At 38.9% G+C, this 18,826-nt stretch overlaps 1 protein-coding gene across 1 annotated transcript in view; it reads left to right on the forward strand.

Annotated features, from left to right (window-relative positions):
* The window catches only part of LOC137502429 (uncharacterized), a 78,076-nt gene that overhangs the window by 41,308 nt on the left and 17,942 nt on the right, over nucleotides 1–18,826 (forward strand). Inside the window, exon 6 of the mRNA XM_068229540.1 lies at nucleotides 7,087–7,168. Coding sequence (XP_068085641.1) covers nucleotides 7,087–7,168 — 82 coding nt within the window. The remainder of the gene's footprint in view (nucleotides 1–7,086; nucleotides 7,169–18,826) is intronic.

Genomic DNA, 18,826 nt, shown 5'->3' on the forward strand with positions numbered 1-18,826 from the left:
TTGAGATTCAATATAGGTAATTGCACACAAATATGAAAGGATGAGATAGGATCTATGCTATTTAATGACACCATGCAGATGTGAGCCATGTCACGGATGAAATGTGTAACCTTATTTGTAGGTAGTGTGTAGATTGGTCTTCCTGCTAGCTGATATTCTTCTAATAGATTATATAGTTGGTGCTTAGAGTTGAAAGTAGATTTTCAGGTTTCTTTCACGGAGAGTCCCAGAGGCTGCAGAGTCATCGCAGATCATGAATCATTGTTATTTGTGATGATAGTATTTTCAGGGATTTGTTGTTTAGGTACAGCTGCTGCCGGATTTTAGAGGAGGCTGATTTAATTTTTATTATGCAACCATAGTGCTTGGAAAAATCATACCGTTGTCCTATGTTTCATTGATTACTTGTTGATATGAGCAATAGCAGTACGAACAGGTTATTGGTGCGTTCAAGTTGTTCAACTAGATTTTAATTAATCAGTTGGTGATTTTAAGAGAATAATGGGGTATTGAGACGTATTTTGAGGTCGGTGAATATGAGTGCCAAGAGAAGATGATTTCGTTAATTTTATTTATTGACCAGAAAATAGATGAAGTAAGTGATGGACTTATGTTTTGAATTAAGCCTACAGCAACGTGAATGTTGGTTTTCTTTTTGATTTGTTGTAATTTAAGGATTAATAATGCAGCCAACATATTTGTCTATGATAAGAGCTTGATGCTGTAAAGATCATAACCAACAAAATTTAGGGATTTGGAATAGTTTCGAATAATTTGACTTTCAGTTACTACTAAACATCCATTTGTGTTGTTTTTCCAATTTTTTTGTAATTTATGTTCCGAATTTGATAGTTATTAAACGGAACATTAATAGGATAAGTTTATATCATAATGGTTTAGATTAAGTAACTAGTTCACATGCATCTCCATACGTCAGTCAGATCTTAAAGGAATAAATGGTGCGATACTGTGACCAGGCTCAATGGTCTTTCACGTCCCTTGAGTGGAATCTCTTGCATCTTCGCGCGGCACCAGCCGAGGCATAATATTTTCAACTTGAACCCAGATGTAGAGATGCGTGAAAGGTCACAGAAGTTAAAGAAGATTATTTGGCGACCAACGTGAAGGCTCGAGTGCAAAGTATAAATAGAGGCTTGAGTACAGAGGATAAACATACATGATAGTCAAAGCCTGAAGGACAAACATCACTCATGAAATGACTGTATAAAGAAAGAAATCTGAGATAATATTCACCTTGGGAATAGGCACTAAAATTTGTGACTTCTGACGTGGAGGCATTGACATACTTTTGAAGGAAGCTTGGAATATTTATTTAAGTTTGATAAGATGTTGGAAGGATACGTCCGTTAGTTCGTATTAGGATTTAATTTAGTTTGTATGAGATGATGGAAGTATATTCCGTAAACTCAGACTTTTGTTGATGAGAAATAGGTAAATTTATTAACTCGGAAATGATACGAAGAGATTTGTTCATTGGCACTTGCCATTTGGTCATTCATCTCAGCATAATCCAGATCCGGAGGGACCCATACGTTCAGGTTATTGAATTGTATAGTTTGTTGAACAGGTCATGCTAGATGGTTACAGGAGGTACCGTGTGCGGGTACAATTTTGGTATAGGTTAGAGGTCGTTCAGACATTAGAAGTGAGTCATGGCAAGAGTAAGCAACGAGAAAGGGAAATAAAATGGCATCATTAGCGCAGGTTAAGGTGTTGCTAGAGGAACTAGCGGGAAAAGTTACAAAAATGCAGGAATCACAAGAAAATACAGAAAACACAATGCAGGAAATACGTGAGCCACAAGAAAACACGGAAAGGAGAATGCAAGGAATCTGTGAATCACAAGAAAATACTAGGACAGAAATCCGTGAATCACAAGAAAATACTAGGACAGAAATCCGGGAATCAAAAGAAGGAATGCAAGAAATTACGAGGAATGAGATGCGTGAATCACAGGAAAGAATACAGGAAATTACGAGGAAGGAAATCAGAGAAATGCAAGAGATTACCAGAAAAGAAATGAGATAAGGAATTAAGACTGAAATGCAAGGAAACTTGTGCAAAATCACAGATATGGTGCCACAAAATCTGAACGTAATGCAAGAAGAAGTCGTGTAGCTAGGATCTAGGATATCCGAAGTACAAGGGGATGTACAAAATTTAAATGAAGTGAATGCAGCGATGAATGAGAATAAAATGAGCGTTCAATAAAAATTTGAGGAATTGGAGGCCGAATTTAAATTGGACATTTATGAATCACAAGTTCAAGTCGATGAGGACCTTAATTAACTCAAAGAAGAGGTTGATGTGATGCAAGGAAAGATGAGAGAATCAGACATTAGTTGGGAGAAGAAATTCAAGAGAGTGACGGATGAAGTGAATAGTACCAACCAAGATATACAGAAGGAGACTATGCAGGCTAGAGAACAGATTAACGACAGATTTAATCTAGTAATTGAAGAGTGGGATGAATGTGGGATGAAAATAAAGCCTCAAAGAGTCAGCAAATAAAAGGGCTGAATTATGATTTAAATGCAATTCAAAAAGATATGCATAACTTAAGAATTGAAAATGAAACGATTAAAAAATTTGATATCGTCTTTGGTCGACCGCCGAACATCAACTGAGGACGGAAAAAGAACTGAAATAAGTAGCCAGTTTGAGACACCTCAGTTTAGCATCAATGTAAGTGATAATGGAGTAGCTCACACGGTAAATGGAACACAGATTATCAACAAAATACGGACGCACGAAGACGGGCAGAAGGAGTTTAATGGAAACATAGGATCCAGCATGACTCCTCGCGGATTTCTTAGGGAAATAGAGGAATATTTCCAAGAGGCTAAGATATCTCCAGATCGTCAACTGAAGACAGTTGAATGTTATTTAGAGCGAGCACCACTAATCTGGTACTAAGCTTTTAGATATATTTTTGAGGATTACGCTGGTTTCAAACAAGCTTCCCTAGATAAATTTTGGGGAGTTGTCATACAGTAATGAATTAGACTTGTGTTGTGTTCTAAGAAACATTCCCTGACAGGACCGAATAGATTCGCTGATTATTTTACAATGCAGTTCCACCGATTAAAACAACTCAATTTGCCAACCACAGAAATGGAAAGGGTTCGGACGATTGTTTAGCAATTTCCCCCAAACATACAGCGATTGCTTACTACAGCGAACGTTGTCCTCGTGGTGGTGGTGATGGTGTAGAATTTCCAAACACCGTGCAAGAAGTTTTTCCTGCAGGTGGTATATTTCTTACTGATGTGCTCTTTGTTGGTTTGTGTTGAAGTTATGTCGAAGCTCATAGTTGCTTTGCCATACTACTCAATATCATAGGATAAAAACCGCATGGTTTTGGTCCGTATTGAAATGTGATCACAGTAATAATTAAACTTATGTTTTAATGGTCCACCTTTCCAATACTATATAGTCGATACACATTGCATAATATAGGATTGAAAAGGTAGACCATTAAAACGTAAGTTTAATTATAATAGTGATACTACTAAATAGTCAAGTCTTATGATGAACCGATTCTCTGTAAAAAGACTATATCACTACTAGTGTGCTAAGTGAATACGAGTGTAGTTTTTGTTGTGGTTTTTGGGGTTCACTTTTCTATCTCAGAACTCAGAGATTCAGCATTTGTTTCTTAATGGTGGCGGTGAGGAAGGCATTTAGCTTAATCTGAATGGGTGAAGTATACATTTTAACAGCAATTCATTTTGGTCCATTCGATAAAGTTGTAAGTTTGATTGTCTGTTAAGAGGTCGGAGAGATAAATCTAAGGTTTATTCAGTTTTGTAACAGAAATGTGTACTGAGTAGCAAGAGGTCATACACTACTCTGTCCATAAGGAGGAGGTCAAGCGCTACTATGTCTTTGAGGAGAAGGAATTTCACACTACAGTGACGTTATGTTAACCAGCTTGGTATGAAAATGTCAAACAACTTTAAAACAGTCTTCTTAACTGCGGATTCGAACTTACCATCCCTCGGGTGGATGTTCTTGGCTATAGGATCTAAAAACATCTAGCAAACTAGCTCTGTGGAGGAGGAAAGCACGCCGACTACGGGATGCAAACAGGCTGATGCAGCATTGTGCGTTGGGATTCCAAGCTAAGTTGTATGTTTTATCCTAAAGTTCATTCTAATCCTACCCTGCATAGTGATGTCATTGAAACATTATCAATCGGATCCACTGATTGTTTTGAATTCATGCTCATTTTTCATCATCATTTACTCTAGATTCTTGTCGATGAATACATGTTGAATTTTTAATTATCGTTTCATTTTCTTGCACCTCATACTAATATGGTCTGGTTACCTAGGGGTTACCTAGCCGGTTGTCCGATTCGTTGGCTGAATGGTCAGCGTACTGGCGTTTGGTTCAGAGGGGCCCGGGTCCGATTTTCGGCTGGGTCGGTGATTTTAACCTTAATTGGTCAATTCCAATGGCTCCGGGGCTGCGTGTGTGTGGCGTATTCAGTATTAGAAATCATCGTAGGTAGGGTCCTCATTTTCAGAGACATGCAGGTCGCCTAATAGGCCGTCTACGGGACAAGGACCCGCACCAGGCCTCTCCGGAGGCCATACGCCGTTATTACCTAGCGAGTAGGCCACTTTAATCCAGAATTATGATAATCATCATTATCATCGATCTAGTCTGTGACTGTGCTTAGTCCCACTATGTGAGGAACACCATCGGTCTGCGTTGCTCGTGAGTAATACCCTAATGTGTGAAATACCTTTGGTCTATGTTTCCTTGAGTGGTGCCATTATGTATGACATGCCATGTGTCTATATTACCTGTGATTAGTACCACTATAGGAGGAAGGCCATGGTTCTGCCTTACCAATAATTAATATTATTGCATTGTTCAGTGACATGGATTTTGGACCCTTTTGGACAATTAGCATTATCTCTGAAAATCAGCCATTGTGAATTGGATCCACTGATTGTCTTTGATTCATTGCCATTTTGTCATTGTCATTTGTTTTAGATTTTATTTCACAATACCAACAAGAGCATTTTTTCATTGTAGGTGTTGAAAACTTGATTATCAAAGCAATTCTGATTGTAGAGAGTTCAAACCAACATTGATTATCACCGCAAGTTTATGAGAGAAAATAACCTTTGGTATCTATGTTTTTGCTTCTCATTTATCTAAACAGTGTAAGCGGCACAAGTGCCCCCGGTTCAATGGACACCACACCTTGTTGGTTTGCAATGAACACTTAATTCCCGATAATATTATGAATGTTAGATGTTCTGCAATTGTGCCACCCACTCTGTTAAGCACAGTTTGTGTAGCAGTGGAGAACAGTTCAGGAGAGGTTATACTAGATAAAGATTTTTTGGACCGGGGGAGTCGTTTATCCTTAGTTTCTTGTTGTCTTGTCACGAAGCTTGGGATTTGTACTAAGATTTGTTGGCTACCTATAGTTGGTATCTTCAATACTGATGTATCGCCTGGTGTGTAAGAGTATACCTTGAAGTTGAACTCTGTAGTTGTGAATATAACCACAAGCGAACTTCCTGCACAGCAAATTGATTGTTCCAGTTGGTGTATTGCTCATAATGTCATTTCAAGTGTTAGTATATTTAAGCAGCGTTCTGCTATCGATATCTTGCTAATAGCTGAAGTCTAATATGTTACTTTGTCTTTTAATATCTTCCATGGGAAATGTTGTCTCACCTTGTTAGATGACCAAATTTGGTTGTGGATTGTCAGGCACCATCGCTGACTTTTGTTACGAATAACACCAACGTTCAGTGTGCCAGGCTTATTAATCTTGATTCTCCTTACACAAAATTGCAAAAGTTTTGGAGGCTTGAAAACTCCATCAACCATTTCTTACTCGTGAAGAAAGGGTATGTGATGAATATTTTCTTGAATAATGATCAAAGGTATGATTGTGGCTGGATTATTGGCAAATTTCCTATTCGTCCTCAAGTGTCCCCTGTAGCTCAGTTAAGTATAATGCTGTTAAAATGCTGGAACACATCGAAAATAAGTTTCCTAGATGTCCAGTTTTGAAATAGCTGTATATAATTTTCTTGCATGACTACAGTGAAACGGGACACATGGAAAATATACCCCCTTGTGACTTCTAACTCATTAATCTTTCATATGCCTCATCATTGTGTGCTCAAAGATTCTACCATGACATCCAACCAGGAGTTGAGTTTGACAGATGTTGTGAATCTTGAAAAGGAATAGGTTTGAATCCTTGGAAATGGTTGACCCTGAAATGCAGCTTGACGTCCTGTCTATTGTCTTAAGGTTCATTACTTACCTTGTTACTCATACAACGGCTATTTCTAAGATACAAATTTGTGTTAATACATCGCGACCTCAGGAGACTTCAGAATATTGCGTCGCATGATTCCTCTGATGAAGAGGTCAAGGACTACCACCTTACTTCTGATGCAAGTTCTGCACCAGTTATTGCTCCGAGATTTCTAGTTCAACTTTCTGATCAACACACAGAATCACAGAATCTGTTGTTGACGTGTTAACAGGTACTAGCTCATTTGAAGTAGCTGAGGAGCTTCAGTCATAAATTTCTTCCCGGCTTTGTGGTATACGTGTTTTTCTCCGAAATTGGACGTCAGATTGTGCAGAAGCCCTTGCCAATGTCCCTGTAGATGGCAGAGAAATCTAATCAACGTGTAACCTCACTAAGTCCGAAGATATTCAAATATTAGGTAATACATGTCATACTAAATGTGATGAGTCTCAGTCAAAATAAAGTTGGAAGAATAAGGAAATCATGAAGGGAAGCATTCTCACAATAATTGCTTCCATATCGGACCCTCTTGAATTGTTTGGATTGGCTGTGGTTATGTGCTAACTTATCATATATTCTATTTGGCAATTGGAAATTATATAGGCTTAAGTGTTAGAGCCTTTATCTGAAATTATTGAGATTTGGAGTGCTATGTAATGTGATAAGGAGCAATCATGGTACGTATATAACGTTTGCTTCTGGATATTGTATTTGATTTTTTTATGCTAGTTGTAAGATATAATAATTTTTTGTTTTCTGTTTTCTAGATTTGGGAATGTTGCATTATTGACTGGAGGTCCAGTGGTTACATGTAACAGTAGGTGCAAGATGTTGAAAGAAGGAAGTAAGGTAATGTGCATTTTGCCCAATTGTAATGAATGCAACCTACACATGTCCTGTGACTCTTATAGAAGGCCAAACCAACCCATTAACCAATCGGCACTGTGTTGTAATGAATGTGGTTCTCAGTTTTCTCAGATGACGCAACTCCGGCAACACCTTGTACAACATACTGATGAACGTTCGCTTGCTTGTGAACAATGTGGTAAAACGTTTTCTATGAAGTCTAGTCTACGGCGTCACCTTGTTACACATACCGGTGAGCGTCCATTTTCATGTAGTCTGTGTGATAAGACGTTTGTTTACAAGGGAAATCTTACTAGCCACCTCTTTACACATACTGGTGAGCGTCCGCATTCCTGTAATCAATGTGGTTGTAAGTTTTCAAAGAAGTCGGGTCTTCGGCGTCACGTTTTTACACATACTGGTGTGCGTCCACTTTCCTGTAATATCTGTGTTCAGACGTTTGCTGTCAAATGCAACCTTGCTAGTCACCTATTTACACATACTGGTGAGCGTCCGCATTCATGTAAGCACTGTGGTAAGTCGTTCTCCCGGAAGCCGAATCTTCGGCAACACCTCGTTACACATACAGCTGGGCGTCTATATTCTTGTGAATGGTGTAGTTCCAAGTTTAAGCTGAAGTCCAATCTTCGACACCATATGGTCGCGCATGCTGGTGAGCGTCCGCTTTCCTGTGGTAAGGCGTTTATCCTCAAGCAGGCCGAGTGACGGCGTCAGGGCATCAAAACAAACTGTCGATAGCAGCCTTAAAGACCGCCTGGTTATATGTCGGTAGTGTCCATCAAACGAACGAAACAGACGGTCTAATAAAATACTTGAAAGATAATGGAATTACGGGACACATCTTGTGCGAACAACTCCCCACAAAGGGAATAAAAAAAGGCGTTTAAGGTAAGGATGGATTTTGACCACCCTCACACGGTGAAATGCCCAGAGTTTTGGCCTCAAGATGTCTGTGTAAGGCAGTATAAGTTTCGTCCCCAACAACAAAGAGGAAACTCCTCCCAACCCAGTGTTCGAAAGTGAACAAGGTCTGATTGCAAAGGGAGACTTGATGTCGCAGGAAATTAAAATGCTATCTTGGAACGTAGGAGGACTCTTGAGTATAGCAACAACAGTTCAGAATATGTTACAGGCTTAAGATATCGCAATTTTTAGTTGAAACTTTAACTTCGGAGTGGAACATCAATAGTCATTATTCAGTTCATGTCTTGGCGGATAAAGTCCAAACTGGCAGGCCAAAAGGGGGAATCGCCTGCTTTTTCAAAAAGGATCTCGCACCATTCGCTATACAACATAAGTCAAAGAACACGTTAGTAATACGAAGAAGTCGTACCGTACTTATACGTGTTTATTTTCAACCAGAGTTTACATCCACAGATATAATAAAGAAATAAGTAACTTCTTGAATATGGTAACTAAGGACGATCCCATCATCCTAGCGGGTGACCTCAATTGTCAGGTAAATACAGAATTACAGAAGTCGAAAGAAGTTTTGAGTTATCTAGAAGAAGAACGGCTAATACTAATCAACAAGAAGGAACAGCCAACATATATTTGCTATAATGGCATGAGTACAATTGATCTTGTCTTCATTAATTCTAGTATAACCACCAAATGTCAAAGTGTTATCATGGAAGCTGAAAAGAAGCATCTGCCCGTGAAAACAACGCTGCTAATAAACGGCCTGAGTCACAGTAAGAAGTTACAGCCTTTAAAGTTGAGAAGAACATTGGACTTAACAGTACTAGAGGATTCAGACAACAAAGCAATAATCGATGCACTAAACAAAGGGACTCTGAATCAGGCTGCTTTAAAACTGGAGCAAATTCTTAAGAAGGCAATACCTCCTAGAGTAATTAACAATAGAAAAGCAAAACCATGGTTTACAGATGCATGCTACAAAGCAAGAAAAACAGCTTTATCAGCCCTGGACGCATCAAAATTGCAGCGCACGAAAAAAAGGCTGGAGTACTACACCAATTTAAGAAGGTAATATAAAGCCATAGCTAAACCAGCCCGTTAGACGTTTTTGGAAAAGGAAGAAAAACGTTTAATTGAAGAGGCTACTCAGGACCCTTACAAAGCTTTGTGTCCTAAACCGCCAAAGTTTCCTCGTAATATACCAATGGCCAATCAGTTTCCATGTCGACCCAACAGTTATCCCGAATGACTCAGATTGATATACGCTTAAAGATATAGGACAAACTGTTAAAAGCCTAAAAAATGGGAAAGCATGTGGTCCAGATAACATTTATAATGAACATTTGAAAGGGATATTCCCAGAGTCGAAAGAATCCATCTGCTAGTTATTGAATTAATGTTTACAACAGGGTAGGATACCAGACAGCTGTGCTAAGTGCACAATAAAAATGATGTATAAGGGCAAAGGTGATACAGCAGACCCCAATTCGTACAGGGGAATTGCTCTGGAATGCAGACTCTTAAAGACACTGACTCAGTATGTAAGCGCCTCACAGTATTAATAGACGACAAGCTCCCAGATTCCCAGTTTGGCTTCAGAAGAAGAAGATCAACCATTCAAGCAGTCGATTGTCTACAACAGTATATTAATGAAGCTCTCGCAATTCTAAAGGGAAAACTTCATGCAATTTTTATTATTCCAAGGCTTTTGATACGATCAATAGAATTATCGTATTCGAGAAATTGTGTAACATCATCGGGCCTAGTTATCTACTTCCAATCATCAAGAATCTCCTTACAGATAACTGGGTAGAGATTAGTGATGGCATCAGCAAGTCATATCCGATACTTCAAGCCATCGGCGTCCTTCAAGGCGACCCCCTAAGCCCATTGCTTTTCATTGCCGCCACAGCTGACATTGTACAAAGTGTAGATTCAGAAAATGTCAATATTCTCATGTATACAGATGGCATGGTTCTGACGTCAACTTCTCAGTTGGATTTGCAGACTACTTTTAATAAAGTTACGAAATGGGCAGAAGAGAACCAGCTGAGGTTAAATGAAAATAAGACCGTCTCTCTGACCATCAGAAGAGGAGGAAAACGGGGAACATTCTTAATCAATGACCAGCAACTAACGTCAGTCACCAATTTTAAGTACCTAGGAGTCACTTTTCAAACACCGGGGAACATGTTCTCTTTACATGTCAAAGACTGACTAAATGCTGCCATAAAATCTAGATCTTTGAACCATCTCTCACTTTCATGTGCCATCGAGTTATTTCATCTTAAGGTTAGTTCTGTAGCCACATATGGATTAGAAAATATATGGATATATCTTGGAAAGAGGTAACTACATAGTATAGAGAAGGTGAAAGCATTCTACTTAAAGAAAGTACTTTGCTTGTCAAAGTACACTCCATCACGCCTCGTGTACCAACTGTCGAGGGAATTATTCTTTGTGAAAGAGCTGCGTTTGAAACTACTGCTCCCGGCCTCCCCAGCGTATAAGGAACTTCTACAAGAGCTTCAACAAAAGAGAGACAGCATATGGTGGGACTTTTACCAGTGTGATGCGATGATCAACCGCAACTGGTCTCAGGGAGGCTATGAGTTGAGACACGTTGTGACCAGACTCACAGTCCATGGGTTTCACCAACGCCTGTGTATTAAAGCGAGCTTTCATGAGCCATGTCCGGACTGCAGGTGCAATGATGCGGCCAACTTTGTGAACGCCACCACGTACGCAAGTGTAAACTGAGAATAGAATCTTTAACAAAATTCTGTACAGACGACTGCTCATAAGAATTTTGTCCATGATCATTTGTGCGCAATAAAACATTTATAATATTACTCAAGTCGAATCTTCGGCAGCATCTGATTAGTTATAATGGTTTACGCCCAATCACCTGTAAACAATGTGGTAAGGCGTTCTTCCAGAGATCGTAACTTCGGCAGGTTACGCATACTCATTTGCGTCCACTTTCATGTAATCAATGTGTTTCTCAGGTTTACTCGAAAGGCTAATCTTCGGTATCATCAGCGGGCACATACTGACGTGCGTCCTCATTTCTGTTAACAATGTGGTTAGCTGTTTTCCCAGAAGTCGCATGCTCGGACACATGTGGTACGTACGCATACTGGTCAGCGTTCAGGCAAGACGACAATTCAGCAACTTATGCTTATGCATACTAGTGAAGATTAACGTTCAGGTTATGACACTGCGAAGAATTTATCTGAAAGTGAAGTTTTTCGACAACAAACGCTGACCCATACTCCGGAGTGTCTACATCCTTGTAATCAATTCGATATTTAGTTTTCATACCAAGTCCAGTCTTCGAAAAATAACAAGATATATTTAACCTCCCCCACTACATTAAGAACGATGTAACGGATTTGGTCACAAGTGTGACTTGAATATGCACTTGCTTATATGTATCTTACATACATGATGAAAAACAGCGGTTATTAGACACCTCCACATCGTTGTGTTCAATGTGGTAGTATTTCAACCTAATCTAATGTTGGACAACGCATTTTTGCGTTTAAAGAGGAGCACCCGCTAATGGATGTGGTAAGAAGTTTCTTGAAGAGTGCAAACTCTATATACAATATCTCACACACTCTCTGTTACGTATGTGTAAAACAATTAAAATCAGTAATAACTTTTGCCATATGACTAAAATAATCACATCAAATAAATATTCTTAAGCACCTCACTGTGGGTCCCATTTGTAATATAATGTTCATAATTAAGCATTTCAGTATGGTTAAAATAAAATTACATAAGAATAAAATACTTAATTGCCTCATGCTTGGGCGTAAAATGAAATCTATCGGAATAAATCACTAATATAAGTAACATAAAATAAATAAAGTAATATTTCGAAATGTTCGTAGGATAGGCGCCATTGTTCACCAGAATGGATCCGGCGAATTTTAATAGAGCATGATAATTCTTTCTCTCCCAGGATGTGCACATAGGGCTTTGTACTGGTACATCACCTTCAGGCCTTACCTAGCCTTTTGAAAACTACTTAATAGGTAACATGTGGTAACTTCAGCTAGATTCATCTATAACTCCACTAATTCTAAAATAATTAACTATATTCTGAAAAATATCCGTGATGGGCACATCATCAACAGTCCAAAATATACATAATAAACACTCACAATATACCGCCAGAAGACTATATATTTACACAATAATCGACAACAAATACAGTGGGAAACCAAAAGCGAGGCCAAGCCACCAGTTGCAGTCAACCCATTGAACAAAGCACATATGTAGATAAGTACCCTTCACTGCATCTGTGTATCAAAACAACTTGCATATTCTCATTATTGGTACTTGTTATATCACACAGATACTGCACCTTTAAAAAACTGTGTTCACTGACAGTAACAGTTGGTTTAACGATACATCACTCGAGCAACACCCGCTTGTTTTTTTGGAACATATATTTTTTTTGCTACTTGCTTTACGTCGCACCGACACAGACAGGTCTTATGCCGACGATGGGACAGGGAAGGGCTAGGAGTGGAAAGGAAGTGGCCGTGGCTTTAATTAAGGTACAGCCCCAGCATTTGCCTGGTGTGAAAATGGGAAACCACGGAAAACCATTTTCAGGGCTGTCGACAGTGGGGCTCGAACCTACTATCTCCCGAATACTGGATACTGGCCACTGCAGCTATCGAGCTCGGTAGGAACATATATTATGGAAAGTCTAAAATACAGCACCACATACCTCTCACCAAAATATAATACAAAGCTGCCTTAAATAGTACAATACCAAGTGCCTAAGCACTCCACACTTACAGGTTATTACCACTTCATAAAACAAATCCAGGTTCCTACAAGTTACATCTCTCCTCCGCTGTTTGAAGTCAGGTTTCCTCCACCAAAGTTTAAAGTCCAGTCCAATATGAAGCAGAGTCCAGTATGCTTCTCGGCATTTGATCACTTGCCCATATAGAACTCTTACATGATGCATCCAGAATGATACAGGCCATCCAATCACGTGCAGAAGATCTTATCAAGACCACGCCCCGAAACTCTTCCAGATCTTGTGTTATCAACAAGGCCACCGCATCACACTCTGGGCTATTCACATGACTCATAGGGACATTCCGCCCAAAACATCACAAGGTCACCTCATCGAACTCTGGGATGTCTGCATGACTCATAAAAATTTCCAGGTGTAATTAACACAGTTTCCCATCCGTTTGTGCAAAGGAAATTACTCATGTAACGTATGGATACCTTCCAGTTTAAAATATTAGGAATAAATATACAAAGGAAATATTGTTAGTAATGAATGAAATACGAACAGTATCTCCTACTTTTGAATATAGTGCGAGGGTGTAATATATGTACTATCACAACACACACACACTGGATGGATATTGGTCACACTCTCATGTTGAATGTTGTAGTGCGTTCTCCACCAATATATTTCTCGGAAACATCTGTCGCCCAAACTGTCGTGAGTAATGTGGTATAATGTTTCGTGAAAAGAGCACACCTAATGGGCACCTGCTAAAAGAAATTTATAAGCCTCCGTACTCTAGTGGTGAACGTTTCCCCTGATGTCACTCATTCCTCTACCTTCGTAGCGCGTTTCCTGCAAATATAATTTTCGAAAACACCTGTTCACACATACTGATTTTCGCCCATACTCCCGTAACATGTGGTAAAAAGTTTCGTGAAAAGTGCACGCTTAACGAGCAACTGCTTAAAGATGTAGAGCTTCCGCACTCTTGTGGTGAGCGTTTCCCCTGATATCTAGTCTTCAAACACACCTGCCCATGCGTATTGCTGGGTGCCTACAAATTTGTAAAGAATATGGCAGTAAGTAAGTCATGAAATCTTTTTCGAATGTACAAGGTCACTTAAAACGGAAAACGTTCACACTGTGTCATGAAAGAGTTAATAGATTTAGGGAAAAGTCAAGTTGGAAAACATCCGGTGAGTCAACCCAAGCTACGGTCACACTGTTCATGTCAATGTGATGGTAAACTTTTGAAGTGCGCAATAAAACGTCATATGCTGACTTATGGTGTGAACGGGGACGTTCTTCCGAAGAATTTGTAACGAATAATAATGTTATTTGCTTTACGTCCCACTAACTACTTTTACGGTCTTCGGAGACGCCGAGGTGCTGGAATTTAGTCTTGCAGGTGTTCTTTTACGTGCCAGTAAATCTACCGACACGAGGCTGTCGTATTTGAGCACCTTCAAATACCACCGGGCTGAGCCAGGATCGAACCTGCCAAGTTGGGGTTAGAAGGCCAGCGCCTGAACCGTCTGAGCCACTCAGCCCGGCAACTCTTGTAACGAGTGTGGTAATTTTCATAAACGGCTGCTCACTCAGTCTCCAGAATAGATGCTTCTGTGTTATATGTGTGGTAGTAGGTTTCGTATAAGTTTCATTTTAAGAAGAACTCACCCGCTAACACTGCAGAACGATCAAGGCATTTTAATAAATGAATTAAAAACGTCTTCCCACAAGACTCATTTTCGGACAAACCTGGTAGTTCACCTTAGTGAACGTCTACACTGATGTTATGTATCATTGGTCGTTTGTTCCTCTTGTAAGTACCCTCGCAAGGAACACATATATAGACCATATCGGTAACGCCCATGTTGTTATATGGTACGTTTCAATGTTATTTTCTGGTATTCTTAATCTTAGGAAAGATTTTATTGAACGGCTACACCCTTGTATTCAACGTGCAGATGTGTTTATATCTGAAGTCTAATCTTGTTTGACGACTGTTTAACCCTCGAATGATGATTCAAACCCTGACGCAAATTTTGTGATAACCAGTAATATTGAATCCAACAGGTAATTTATTGAAGAAGAAGAAGAAGAAGAAGAAGAAAGCATTGGGGATGCAACTATAGCAAATTCCAATTTTACGGTGAATACATGTGATCGAAATGCAAATAGCTCTCTTTGTTATTTTGTTGATAAAGGCAGAAGAAAAGCAACGAATGTGATCCATTTCGATCTTCTCTAAGTGTCATACACATGTTATATTTTGCTTGCCATTTTGGGAATCATTGCATTTATTTTTGGATAAAAAACATTTTTGGACAATACTCTTAACAGATAGATGTGTGTTTTGAACCCTAAATATTAAAATGATTTTTCAGTGGACATTTTAAAGTTCTTAATTGAGTCGTCTATTCTAAGAATGTTTTCAGGGTATTGACATGCCATTTTATTTTGAAATATTCTTGGTGCAAAATTAATCACCAAAATGGCTTACGTAATTGTTTTTATAATGGGTCTATCACACCTAGCCCGACCGTTCATGTTACGATTACCACACTACTGTTCTAGGGTTAGCATGGTTGGAGCGAACGTCCATTCATAGCGATGTATACAATGGGAAATGTTCTCAGTTGTAAAATCGTCGATGTTACCATTCCACTAACACACGATTCAGGCCGCACGTTTCTCACGTATACAGTGCCACGTTTCTCTAATTGGTCTTTCGTTAAGTAACAGCCGGGATGTGTGGCTCAGTAACATTATTGTTATTATTCTATCGCATTCGTATCTCTCTCTGGAGAAGTGTCGTGGAGTTTTGCTCAGCCTGAAAGTTTGTTTGTCCATAAGTTCCCCTTAATGCCCTTTTACTTACATACTGTGGAGTATGGCTGATTAGATGTTCGATGTGTGGAAGTATCTTTAAAAGTGTAATAGTGTGAAAACAACAGTGGAAGTAGATCTCTGCTTTCCTGTATGAATAGAATAATATTGTGGCTCTCAGCAATCTATAGTTTCACACTTCGAGCTCGATGACACTCCAAAGTACTGTTATGCAGTGTATTTACTTTATAATAGTGTTCCGTGCTATAATCTAGAAATTATTAAGTTGTGTGAAATCTATTACATGTGTAGTCACCTGTACTGTTTGTATTTTGTGGTGTATAATATCATGAGGGGCGGCATAGGAGCACGAGCAGGTAATTCTCGTTTAAAATGTTATTATAGGAATCGACATAAGAGGAGCAAATACCCTCGTACTGCAGTAAACGAGAATTTGAAATATTAGAGAATTGGAGTTCATGTGCAGCAAGACAACACAAATGCGTTGGCAACTTGAGATATATGAGCAATAGAAATAATACACAAGGATATTATTATTTACTTGCCACTAGTCGTACAAAATTCATGTGTACTACCAGTTGTCGTGGGCAGACCTTTCAAGTGTAATTTCATGTCACTTAAATTTACATCATTACATCTGTAATAAATGGTAACACAGAATATCAGGAGGTAAATTGTAATTCTCCTCAAGGATATCAAATTTATTTTCCAGTTTGTACTTGTTTATAAAGAAGTAAATCAGGATATGGGGTGCAATGGCTATTGACTCTTTTATTACCTCCTATCAGTTTCATAATTTATTACTTCGCAAGCAGTGTTACATTAATTTTAGAATCTCAAATAATTTTGTCGTTGACAATTATTTTTATATTTGCATATAATATTTTGTTAGATTTCCACCGCCCCTTTTCTTCAGAAATACCCTGGTTAGCTGTGCAATAAAACAGTTTCCTTTCAGATTACTTGCAGGATGAGGAATGTAGCTTTTAATAGTTTCTGTAATACCATAGTTTTTCATAGTAGCTTTCCTTTCGGGGAGATCATAAATTAAATTTAAATATTTCTTCTTGAAATATTAGTGTGTTTCTGAGTTCCCATCTTCCACTGAGATTATATCTGCCTGATCATCATGAAATATTTCATTCAGTTAATGTTACCTTCCCGATAGTTTTGCCATGATGGTTGAAGACTGAGACGTTTTTGCTCAGGCAATGAATAGTCTATGACAAAATATAAATAAATTTTTCTACGTTAGTTATAATATTTAATAAACTAAATTTATTTCATGTCAATTGATTATTAAGAAAATACACCTGTACACTCATGATTACTAATATTTACACCGCATTAACTAATACTCACTTAGGCAATCAATCTACCATAAGACGACATGCATTAAACCAAATATGTACTAGGTAATTAGGAAATTTAAATCGTCACAATGAATCATATTTACGGGTTTATATAGATGATCGTATGCAGTTACTACTCTCCTAAATAAAATAATAATGATTAGTACTTACCTGGTCTTTGTCTTGTGATGAACATGGGCCTCGTAGTGCCTTTCATTGGTGATTACTGTTTCATGCCGATAATATTGACTGCAGGGAAGTTCATGGGTCTGTTTCATTTATCGACCACCATACTAGTGAGGCATTATTCTTGATGGGTAGGAAAGGCGTCGCTGCTAAATGAAACATTGGCCTATTTAGTAATTGCTCACTTACACCTCTCCCAACTAGCGGGCCGCACGAACGCTATGGTACACGTTTACCGCGCCCGACACTCGAACTCAAGGTCTCCAGCTTTGAAACAATACCAGATAGTGTTTCGTGTGTTTACTTGCCTCACTGGAATTAGTCCGTCCACTCATAAGCAGATATTAGATAACACCTAACGGTATTAGCTGGGACCGATGGCCTTAGATGTTAAGCCCCTTTAAATAAGAAGCATCATAATCATCATCAAGTTCTTAGTTCGTCCATCATAAGTACATATCCCGTAATACAAATTTTATAAGCTTGTCTAGTTCAGCGCCCACATTAGTGGTTGCAATTATTATTAAATCGGTTTACAAATCCACTGTTCCCACCTCTAGGATTTCATATTTATTACTGGATTCTATTCTCTAATCGCTTTGAACGATGAGCAAAATGTAAAACTCACAAAGAGCTCCGACTTCTCGGCGGGTGACAGGCACTTCTAGCAACAGCTCTGGACACAAGAAAGGGGGAGCATCGCACCCTAATACTTTGAAGTCACGGCCCCTCAATAGACACTAGCAAACATTTCTTTCTGAGGGCAGCCGACTTCCTGTCATTGGTTCGCTGTAATTTCCTAGCTTCTACCAGAATGGTGAATTAAAGTATGATTGGGCATGGCTGCATAATTCGATGGCCCAGAACGAAAGAGTTACAATTTAAATCCTATGCTTTTCAAGAAAAGAGTTTAGAGTTTTAGCAGTTTACAACATTGCCTCTCAAAAATTGACGTGTTACATAATTTTTATGAAAATTTTTGTGTTCGTGAATATTAGGTGGTTGTTATAATGTGGAAAATAGTTACAACTCATAATAAAATGATAAAAGCGACGAATTTCAGAACAATGAAAACTGCTGAAGTGCTTGCTAAAATGAAGGCATTGTGTTGTTACAATTTCGGAGGTTGTAGTGGTCGGCATATGGTAGACATTGACTGAAAAATTTCATAAAATCATTTCTTGAGTTGTTACTCTTTCGTTCTCAACTACCGTAATTATATCCTGGCTGTTTTGTCTTTTTATTTCGCCCATACCGGGTACCCGTGCTGGATAGAAATCAGTTCGTTGGGTTTTCGAACGTTGAAGCATCTCATATTTCCCCCCTCACAATTGGCAGTTGTATTTCCCCGAACAAATTGAACAAGCTTGGGTTATTAAATTTCTGTGACTGCCTCGCTTGCGCGTTTCTCTCTCACACAATGGGGCTTGGCGCGCCCTGCTCTTTGTCTACCTTGCTTGAGAAATGGAGCATTCCCTCGTTGTGGGCTACTGGTTCACGGATCGGCGCGACAAAAGCACTCCGTATTACGTCCTGGGATCGTTGTTTTGTAGGGTTCAA

Source organism: Anabrus simplex, chromosome 10 (assembly GCF_040414725.1).
Source record: "Anabrus simplex isolate iqAnaSimp1 chromosome 10, ASM4041472v1, whole genome shotgun sequence".
NCBI classification, from domain to species: Eukaryota; Metazoa; Arthropoda; class Insecta; order Orthoptera; family Tettigoniidae; genus Anabrus; species Anabrus simplex.